Source organism: Solanum lycopersicum, chromosome 2, assembly GCF_036512215.1.
Source record: "Solanum lycopersicum chromosome 2, SLM_r2.1".
In the NCBI taxonomy this organism is placed as follows: domain Eukaryota; kingdom Viridiplantae; phylum Streptophyta; class Magnoliopsida; order Solanales; family Solanaceae; genus Solanum; species Solanum lycopersicum.
The window spans coordinates 61911099-61922641 of NC_090801.1; the positions used below are offsets into that span (position 1 = coordinate 61911099).

The 11543-nt window shown below is 32.2% G+C and overlaps 1 protein-coding gene across 1 annotated transcript; it reads right to left on the reverse strand.

Moving 5' to 3' along the window:
* Positions 1 to 88: 88 nt before the first annotated feature.
* Positions 89 to 4401, reverse strand: LOC101250358 (vacuolar-sorting receptor 6). Its single transcript, XM_004232570.5, has 12 exons — positions 3759 to 4401; positions 2523 to 3215; positions 2340 to 2428; positions 2128 to 2197; positions 1894 to 1977; positions 1717 to 1793; positions 1518 to 1599; positions 1298 to 1380; positions 1148 to 1211; positions 920 to 1048; positions 609 to 712; positions 89 to 521 (listed from the first exon to the last, which is right to left on the reverse strand). Exons 1-12 carry the CDS (start codon positions 4081 to 4083, stop codon positions 405 to 407), a joined length of 1917 nt encoding a protein of 638 aa, XP_004232618.1. The 5' UTR covers positions 4084 to 4401; the 3' UTR covers positions 89 to 404.
* Positions 4402 to 11543: the final 7142 nt, after the last annotated feature.

An 11543-nucleotide genomic window follows, 5' to 3' on the forward strand; every position in this document is an offset into this window, starting at 1 on the left:
ATCAAGAAGAATTTCGCAATGCATGCCACGTGTTTATAATTTATAGTTCATTTTTTTACTTGATCATAATTAATTAACATGAGATACGTAACAATGAAAATTGCAATTGATTTAAGAAGGATGCAATTGCTGAATAATGTAAAAGGCCATGGGTTGCCTTCGCAAGTATATTTTGTTCTATATGTCCTTTTAACACAAGTGAACCCTGCATTTACATCTCAAAACTCTATTATACACAAATGGGAAAAGCCAGGTCTTTATGGACTAGAGAGTTGGCAAACCAGCATCAAGTATCTGGTTTTCCTCTAAATATGACTCTGTTCTTCATCTCCTTCAATATCCATAAGTCGAAAAGTATCCAAGAGAAGGATGGGAAATCATACATTAGCTCCCAGAAATACTCATCATACCGAGCTCTGTTGTAGAGGTTCAGCTTCATGATGGACAACCTGATTCTGATTGTGGTTGTCGAGAGGCATGTACTGCGACATGATGGCCATAATCTCTGAGTCCATGTATGACTATAAAAATTTACCAATAGTTAGCATAATGGTTGTTGTAGCGTAAGTATGACTCTTAAGATTGTAATAACTACTCGATATGCTTACCCGAAGTCTATACTTGTAAAAGGTGTAACCAGCTAAACCAGCCCCCACTGCAATGGCTAGGAAAGAGAACATAAGGACCCGTCCGATCTTTGATGAGTGTCTTTCTGTACATTTAAGAAACAAAGGTAATATTGTAAGTTCATCTTGTTATGTCATGATATATTATTATCGTGAAAACGATGCTTTGCATCTTAGCAAAATGCAAGTTTTTATCGGAGGCAGTAGTTTATGGTTAACTTTAGAAGTTGAAGCTCTGGTAGATTAAAAGATAAACAACATTTGTTTTTAGTGCTGAATCAACTTTTTCTTACCTATACAAGTATCATGCTCCATTATGTAGAGTTGATTTCCTTTGCACTTACACTCGAATCCACCCCATGTGTCCTTACAGCTGCAGCCATCACACTGACAAACAAGTCCTTCCTTGCATTCATCTACATCTGATTTTTTGTTGTTGAAAGGAACGACGTTTGAATCAGCACTTAACAAACACGAGAAAATTTTAGTGTCACGAAAGGATCTACAAGAATGTTACATACCTTCACATTTATGGCCATCCCCTTTAAAACCATACGGACACTTACAGCCTGATAGTTCACCCTCCTGCTTTGCGTTAAACCAGATTTTAGCACATACAATGGTTTAATCTTGACTAAACACAGTTAAAGAAAGTATTGGTTTTACTGAACTGAACATGCTGAATATGTTTGCCCATTTCTGGTTTCTGACCAGCATCCTCCGTTGTTTACCGAACACCTTCCAGGTCCAACGGCTGTCAATCGATTGCAAGCCAGTTAGAGGGGAAAAAATATTTAAGTCATCCAATTCTCAAGAGTGACAAGCAATTCGATAGGCCAATTGTCAATTAATGGACGTATAACTAAAGAACAAGAAGCAACACTTCCTTACCTTCACAAGATGTGTATCCATCTCCTTTATACTGAACGCCGTTCACCAAAGGGCACTCACAAACTCTTCCTCTATATGTATCCTTTAGAACAACACAAGCACGAGGTTCATGTAAAAGGTTGTTATATATACCACAATAGTTTTCCACGAAGGAAGATGATAACTTCATAGAGGTTTCAAAGAGCATTATTGTCCATACCTTGCAGGCAGTTATGTTAGATTTAGGATCCCGCCAACAGCCACCGTTCCTTTCTAGGCACTGGTTTGTTTCAAGATCTATTGTTCATTGAGCATATAAGCAACAATTAGCTAACTCTTTCAATTTTATGCAATAACTCTGGTAGTCAAGATCCTGAAGAAAGGAATGGTGTCAAACCTCCACTTAAACATATCGAAGGTTCAGTTGTTTCCTTAAAACCAGCACATATGGCTTTTAAAACAGCAGTCCTCTCCAATTTCCCTTAAAGAAACAGTAAAAAAGAACTTGAGTACTCAAAGAGTGATCCGAGGAGAATATTATATCCCCCTGAAGATTTATCAATAAGAAAGCTACAAATATAAGCAATTAGTTAGTTTATGTTGAACTTATTTTTCTACGTCTACATCATACCTCGATATTGAATATCATTGATGACCATTGTTGGTAAGATTGTCACATCTCCACGAGGTCCTCGGCCAACCTTTTAAGGGAAACAAAAGAAGAAGTTATGTTTATATGTAATATATTCATGATAACATAGATATTTATATCTGTAAAATCACAAAATGGTCAATTATGTCACAAATTATGAAATGATTAGAGATTTTCAGAAATGAAGATACCTGGAGGTCTTGCTCAGTCTTCAACACATCATTTTCAACATTAGCCTCTGGATCGCCCATGCATTTCTTTATCTTGTCAACCGGTAGATCTGATGAAACAAATAAAAACTCAAAGAGTAACTACTGAGAACAGTATATATTATCAATAATGACCAAAAAAAATAGAACTCGAAAGGGAGATACCAAGTGATTTCATGACCTCCTCAGCACATTCTTTGCTGTATCGCTTTTGCTTCATTGAACATCTAATATGAAAATCCGTCACATAGTCCCACCAAACCCAAGAACGGCTACTCTCATTTGCAACTCTATGCACGCAAAGCTGCCTCAAGTTCTCAAAGACAACATCCTTCCCTTGGTACCCCTCCCCAAAGTCCTGCTCCGGATCAGGAGCGCAATATCTCCCGTGATTAATGCACTGAGATTTGCACTGGCTGCTAAGAATGAAAGCTTCAGGACAGTACCAAGTAATATAATGAGGCGTGAACATAGTATAACCGCCCTTCTCAAGTATTTGAGCATGTCCTTTGAAGTTCTTGATGAAATTCATCTGCTCATCACAACGAACCCCACACTCATCGTTGCTATTAGTCCACAATTCATACTCAACTCGCTGATCAGGATGAGGCATTGACTCCGTCCAATCCATTTTGATCACAACTTCCTCTCCCTTCTTAAGAGCTTCTTTCAATGCGTCACCAAACGACTTTTCAATCAATGCTGACGGGATACCAATCTTCTCGATGTATCCATTGGCATCCGTACTTTCTTCAGGAGAATCCATAGTTATAAGAGCCTCATCTATACTATCAGCAACTAGTACTGCAGCTGCTCCAGCTTGTTGCCCATTCCATACCTTCAAAGCAAAATAGCAGTCTGGAAAAAAAAAATTGTTTTACATATTTATCATAAACTTATAACTTCATCTAATACGTCAAACATTCCAGTAAAATTCTGCATAGAAAAACGAATATCCGTATAGTTGATAGTGGCTACTCAACTAAAGAAATAGATTCCGAAACTCCCTTCAACTCCAAGAAACAGTAAAATAACTCATAAGTCTCTAACACTTCACTTAGAAGCAAAACCTAAAAGAAGTGTAAGTTTCTCCAACTTAATTAGAAATAGAATTTAGCTCCTTTTTAATCCAATAGATACTCAAACATCAGCAATAACCTCTAAGATTTAGAATTTAAACTCTATATATGTAATCAAGAAAAAATTAATTACTAATACTTGTTATTAATATCACAAACTCATAAACTTTAAATTATTCCGTTTCTCGAGCTATGGGAAATGAAGAAACCTCTAGCAGAGTGATTAGATACAGAGACAACATTACATCAAATCAAAAATCAAAAACTTCAAATCAACCAAAAATTTGATCTTTTAATTTTTCGAAATTAAAATAAAAATTACCTCCACGATCAAGAAGAAGGATATTAGGACGATGACCCTTAGATTTGAAGGGTTTATCACCATCAAATTCAGCGCAGCCATTAGCACCTTTACTAGGATAAACAACAGTTCCAACTAAAGAACCACCATAATCAGGGACACCAAAATTACCAATAGAGGCATCATGCTTCGAGTGCATTGAATAAGGAGACAGAACACTTATACTGTTCTTCTCAACTATAAACCTTGCCTGAACTAGCACAACATTCGATACTATCAAGGAAAAAAACAGAAGTCGAAAAAACAGAGCAGCCATGTTTGCAGGAGAGTGTAAAGGTACAAGCATATTTAGTATTGGTACAATTTGTAATGTTTGGGGTTTCAAAAAGTTTGTAAGAGGTGTAAAGAGGAGAAAGAAACAGATGGATTACATAAGGGGCCAAAAATCAAGAAAGTGTCAAGAGAAGACTCTGTGAACAGAGGAGACTTTTTGGAGTTTTTGTGTGTAATCTTCTTCTTCTTGAATTGTTTACTTCTTTGTATGACGTAGAAGAAACGAAAGAGGGGGTGGGGTGGGTGGTGGGGTGAGAGGGGTGGGTGGGTGGAAGGTGGTGGAAGGAGTCAGAGCAACTACCAAAGATGGCAACTGCTGAATTTCCTAACTAATATTTAAACATATTTATATATTTTGATTTATTGTGATTCTCGGGGAAGAGAAAAATATTAGTCACCGCTTCGTTTCAAAATAATTGTCATAAGTTTCATATTTTTAGGTATTAATATATTAAAAAAAGATTAAATCTATAATAGTATCTTTTTCTTGATTTTAAATATCTAAATTTTAGTTTTAAAATATTAATTTTATTTAACTTTCAAAACGAATTAAATTATTTTTCAAAAATATAATAACTATTTTAAAATGGAGGTATTACTCATGCTTGATTCTGATTCACGGTGACACTTTTCACTTAAAATTCAAATATTGTGAAATGGGGATAGAACTGTCGTTTGAGCTCAGTTTTAAATTGCTCCCAATTCTCAATATGACACTTCATATTCCTAGTTTGACGAGTGAGGACTTGCTGTTCTATTTCCTTGATGGCCTTCAAAATTGGGCCAAGCAGGAGCAGCAAAGGCGTCAAGTGCATGACTTTGATGAGGCGATCGTAGTGACGGATTCACTCAACGACTTCCGTGGTGATGCTACCAAGGGGAGGGATAACAGGAGCAGAACTATTCCTCCCAAAGTTGACAACAACAACAGGGGCCGTAGCAGACCAAATACCAACCGGAGCAATGACACGAGAAGCAACCCTCGTGATCAGCCTTCAAACTTCCGGAAAAATTATGAAGACCGCAAGAGGGGTGCTCCTCAGCGGGAAGGCTGTTATATCTGTGGAGAGACGACACATGCCGCTCGGTACTGTCCGTCGTTGAGGAAGCTTAGCGCCATGGTGGCTGCCGAGAAGCAGCAAGAGAAGGCTGCAGCGCAAGCAAGCAGTTCTGCCGGTGAGAAACGTGGGCAGAGTAGCGGAGCTGACAAAGGCAAGAACGTGGCCGTAGGGATGTTCAACCATATGGCGCTGATCAGCCACATCTCCATTGCTGCCTTGGCTGCCAAACCAGCTGGAGTCAGGCCTCGTGAGTCATTGTTCGTCAATGCCAAACTGAACGACAAAGACGTGCGGATCATGGTAGACACAGGGGCAACCCACAACTTTGTGACTGAGCAAAAGGCCAAGGAGTTGGGCCTAAATTATGTTGCCAGTAATACCAAGTTGAAGACCGTTAACACCACTCCTACTACTGTCAATGGTTTTGCGGCTGCAGTTCCAATTGAGTTAGGAGAATGGGCCGGGCAGACTGATTTTACAATTGCGCCAATGGATGTTTTTTATATCATTTTAGGACTTGACTTTTGGTATGAAGTCAATGCCTTCATCTCACCGCGTCATAACCAGCTACATATTAGCGACGTTGGAGGGTCTTGCGTGGTACCCCTTATTCGGGTACCACAAACTGGAATGCATTTGTCAGCAATACAGATCATCAAGGGGTTCAAAAGAGGCGAGCCAACTGTAACGATTCAAAAAAAAAAGAGAATTATGTAAATAAGAATAAATAGGTATTTAAGGGCATAATTGTCCTTTCACGTTTTAAATGAATAAATAAATAAATAAATAAAACAGATTTGTATTTATTTATTTTAATGTTATTTGACTAATTCTTGAATTAGTCTCCTAATCCAATTAGCCCTCTCTCTCTCACGCTTCTAAACTCCCTCTCTCACGTTCTCCATCTTCCTCACATTATTTCTGCCAAAATATCAATAATTTTCATGCTTGAAGAACTCACAAAAAAAAAAAAATTTAAGCAAAAGAAAAAGTAATCAAAACGTCAAGGCTAAGAGAGGTATACTTTGAAGTGAATTGGGAGTGGTTTGGAGGAGTTTTCCGGGCAGCAACATTAAAGTTTGAACATCGATTAAGGTATGAGTTTCTCTCATGGAATTCTTTCTCCAAGAGTAATTTCTTTCGGACGTTTCTTAAACTCTTGAAACTAAGGTTGTTCCCCTTCGTATGTCCTTGTCCTTAGCTCCCTAATGAATTTGTAGGATGGGTATGTTGTGCTGCTAGATTTTTGCATGAATGATGTGTTTAAATTAAATATGAATGTGTTTATGTGCGGGAAATCGCGATAATGATCATCAAAATATGACCGGAAAAAGTTGATGTATGGGTGTGTATAGGGCAGTGTTTTAGGCATTGTTTTAGGGTATATAAGTTGTTTATTTATTATGTGTTATATGTTATGTGTTATATGAATATGTTATGTTTTGTGTGCTATACGATAATTATAATGATGCATGTCACTCTCATGGCATAACTTTCCCAATCTCAATTTGGCAAGTCCTTGACTTCCAAAAATCATGTTGTTAGGAAAGAGCTATTCTTCCTCATGCATGTCCCTGGTGTGTACTTGCATATACTCATACTTAGTACAAGTGTGTACTAATTCCATACGAACATCTACTTTTAGGTGCAGGCACAGGTGGACGCTAGAGCTACAGGTTCGTTGTTGCAGCTATCCGGACATCAGTATTCATCCGGAGTTTGGTTTATTGTCATTCTCGGGGAAGAGGAAAATATTAGTCACCGCTTCGTTCCAAAATAATTGTCATAAGTTTCATATTTTTAGGTATTAATATATTAAAGAAAGATTAAATCTATAATACTATCTTTTAAATATCTAAATTTTAGTTTTAAAATATTAATTTTATTTAACTTTCAAAATGAATTAAATTATTTTTCAAAAATCTAATAACTATTTCAAAATGAAGGTATTACTCATGCTTGATTCTGATTCACGGTGACACTTTTCACTTAAAATTCAAATATTGGGAAATTTAATAAAAAAATTTTTTTTTTACTTCATAGGATAGCGCAAGAGCATGCATTTATCTATGTTGCTATTTATACTTCTTTCAACAATTTTATCATTAGAGAGTACCTTATATAATTTTTTGAAGTATTTTATCCTTTTGAAAGTAAAGTTCTAGCTTTTAATTGTCGTTAGTAAAATAAATGTAATATATACATGAATTGCCAAACAGGATTACCATTTTGGAAGAAAAAAAGGATAATTATGAATTAGAAAATCTTGGACTTGGTTTTATTAGTCAAATTAATATAAATTTTCCTTCGATCTATGAGTAAATGTAAAGTTATAAATATAACCTTTTCATTTCTTCAATCTTAAGATGACAGGTTTCTTTGCTTAGATAGTTTCCCAAATCAGAGCAGCACTTATAATCACCAAATCTTATATTAACCTTAAATATTTTAAAAATTTAGTGGGCTAAAATTGTTTTTTTTTAAAATAAATAAATCCAAGTACTTAATGAGCGTTATTTTAGAGTATTATTAATTGAGTATTTCGTTTTTAATATTATAAATAAGAAGCTAATTTTTCGTTTCTAGTTTTAATAAGCTTGTGAATTCTGCAATGTGCATCTTTGATTTTTACAAAATAGATTCTGCCCTAAATTTGGTTCTATTTTAATTGATCTTTTCATTAGTTTCTGTTTTTTTTGTTTTTCTTGGAGAAATAAATGGAACTACATTAAAATCTCTGAATACTTAATTTAAAATAAATTAAAGGGTACGGTATTATTTTATTTTAGGTCAATAAGCTAAGCATTAATAAATGTGCACCTTGAACTAACACAATTATAAAAATAAAGAAAATCCTAATATTTCGTTATTTATAAACAAATGACTGTTAGCATTGTTAGTGAAACTTGCATATTATTGTATTGTTTTTTGTAACTTATGCGATTAATGATGAATGGGTTATATTTTTTTATTCCAAATAGGTAATAAACATAGTATATATATATATATATATAATATATATATATATATATATATATATATATATATATATATATATATATATATTAATAGAGTGACATATTTGATTTAAGTTTTTTTATTATGATAGTTGACTAAGATTCTGTGGAATTAAAAACACAATTTTAAAATATTAAATATAATAATTAAAAAACTTATTTGACTGACTATATAGAAATAGCGACCTCTCAACCCCTCTAAGAAGCTAAGATTAAAACAAGATGATTCAATTCAAATAAATATTAAAGTTAAAAAAGATGTAGGTATATATAATCTGAAATTCTCATTAAATAAAAATAAAACAATTTATCATTAAGGGTTAACAATTAGTTGAACATGTAATTCTTTATAATTGGGTGTTAGATTCAAAATCTTTAATTATATGATTCAAGATCGTTACTAGAAATTTGTGTAGCGTAATTTACTTTTCATGTGCAATTAACATGCTATTTCTCACTAGAATGAAATTTACCTTATACACACCCGAATATATATATATATATATATATATATATATATATATATTTGTGTGTATAATAATCCGGGGGGATTTTCTTTGTTTTGTTTTCGTGCAAAATGATCATATTAGGGAAATTTCACCAGCTTTTTCTACCAAAAATCCAATTACAATAAACTAGTTCTAGCCTCTAAATACTATATACTACTTTAAGACAAAAAGAAAAAAGTACATTTAAATTTTTGTGGAGATCAAAAAGTGAATTAGGGAATAATTTTTTTTTTTCGATTACTAGAAAGTTTGGCAAGCAGAGTTATTTGATATATGTGTTAATCTTTGATCGAAAATAGTAGGCAACTGAGTAAAAAATTCATATACTCAAGCGAAAATCAAATCATACTAATATATCATGGTTAAGTCATAAATATTTAAAATAATACTATATTTTGTGATAAATAATCATTAAATACAATTTAGCGATAAACATTATATAAAAATATGTATGATTTGTGTATCATTGATTGATATATATATTGAATTCGAATAAACTTTTATACAGACATCCAATGAGTTAATTAAATATACACCTTAAACTCACGATAATTAAGAAAATGCAATTATGTGATTTTATATATAGACCCTCGATGCATGGACTCTAAACCCTTCCAACAAGATGAGAAAAATAATTCTACTAATCAAAGTATTGATTAATTTATAACTGAGCTAGCAGAGACTTTAATCATTAATTAAAGTTGAGTATTAGTGTTTTACCCTTCCATCCAGAATTAATACCCCTATAATTATATCTTTCTCACTGTCCCACTAGTGATAAAACTTATAAATTATAACGAGTTAGCTTGTTTAGGTGATGAAGCTTCTATTAGAATATGATATGAAATAAATAATAATCAGTTGACTCGTGAACAAAAATTATCTTGTTACAAGATGAGGTAATCATATCATAAATATTTAATGAGTTTAATTTATGTACTTAATTTTAATACTGCTATAAGACATCTTGTAAGGTAAGACTGATAAAAACAAATTAAATACCTATTCTTTATGTGTGTGATGTAATCATAAAGGTTTTCCGACTTATTACTTCGCACGTCTCTATTTAGTTGTCCACTTTAGAAAAGACACACATATTAAAATAATAATACTTAACATAGCGAAATTATAATTTTATCCTTATTAAATATGATTTCAAAAAGAATGAATATAAAACATAAAAATTTTCAACAAGTTTAAGTGAGGGTATAATAGGAAAATTTCTTTTATCCTTTCTTAATTTGTTAAAATGGACAACTAAATAGTAACATCTTAAAAAAGAGAAAATATGAACAAATAAATAGAAACAAAGAGAATATTAATTAACGTAGCCTTTTTTTAATACTTCCTCCGCTTTTTTACTTGCCTGCTATGTATTAATTATTTGAAGTGATGAATTATCAATAAATAATTCATCATTTTATATTTATATTATCCTGTTATAAATCCATTGAATTGTGTGGATTGTTCATTTGCTTTCTTCATGAACTTATCCTATCATGTATCTACATTTCCAAGGTGACATGAACTTTTATAGATAACTATGTACTTATTAATTGAGCATTTATCGTGGTGGCCTTTGGGTGATATTTCTACTCTATAAATAAAGATATCATTCACCTTTTGTAAAACACACTTGAATAAGAAGAAAGTCTTATCTTCCATCTTACTTCTCTTGTCTTCATCTCTTTATATTTATATTGCCATGAGCTTGATTTTATAACATATCCTTGATATTAAATAATTTTTTATTTTTAATGTTTAAATAACTTGTATCTAATAGGGTGATTTTTGACAAAATTATCTCTATCATTTACTATTTTTTAATCTCTATATCAATTAAATAATAAATTCTTATTGGACAAAGACGTAGTCCCTCATCTTTGGGTTAAAGCTCAAAATTATCGTTGAGTTTTCATATGGAGCACTAATGATCCCTCATGTTTATAATATTTGTGTACTTTTAATCTTTCTCCAAAATTTTACCTATTTTTTTAGCATTAATTTAGTAGGAATAATAACTACATATAAAAAAATGTGAAAAGAAATTTTTTTTATTTAGTGAAAATTGTATTACAGATAAAATTGATAGATTTATTACGATAATTTTAAATACAATAGAATAATATTTTTCCTTTCTTATAGTGTCATATGTAAAATTGGGGTTTTTTTTCGTGAGGGGTGGGGGTCAGAAATAAAAGGATAACGATACAAATTGTCCGGTCTAAGCAAATTATTTATTCAAATATTGTGCATCTATAAATTAATTGCCTGAAAATACCCACAAAACCCATTATTTACACGAAATATCTACACATATCCTTTTGTTCGAAATTGCCTACTGATTTGTTCTTTTGTATCATCTGCTTTTGTCCTCTTTTTTTTTTTCTCTCTCTCTTTCTGATTTTGCTTTGTTTTTCCTTTTTTCATTAGTTTATTTCTCCTTTTTTCAGTCGTTTTGTTTTGTTTATTAGGAAAAAATTTACTCACATCAAATATTTATATTAAACTAATTAAATTTTTATTATTATTATAAACATATGTTAATTTATTAAGATTGAATCAAATGAACAATAAGTTTAAACACATGTATATATTGAATGGTATAAACACTCTGGGTGGAACCTCTTTCTCTTTATTTGTCCCTTTTTCTTTTTTTTTTCTCCTTAAAATAAATATATAATACTCTCTCCGTTTCTATTTATCTGTTCATATTTCATTTTATATCTGTCTCTATTTACTTATTCATTTTAACGAAATAAGAAAGAAAATAATTTTTTTTCTAATATGTCCTTATTTAATTCTAGAAAACTTCTAGTACTACTAAGTTTTAATACATGCTTTTTGAAATCAAAAAATACATTTATTATACTTGGGAGCTGCATA

Bases quoted from the DNA above. Each gene is read 5' to 3' on its own strand.
- LOC101250358 (XM_004232570.5), bottom strand. From the start codon at position 4,083: ATGCTTGTACCTTTACACTCTCCTGCAAACATGGCTGCTCTGTTTTTT. The intron at 1,381-1,517 runs GTAAGGAAGTGT...ATCGATTGACAG, and splicing joins TGGATACACATCTTGTGAAG to CCGTTGGACCTGGAAGGTGT. The intron at 1,049-1,147 runs GTATGTAACATT...ACAAAAAATCAG, and splicing joins GGATGGCCATAAATGTGAAG to ATGTAGATGAATGCAAGGAA.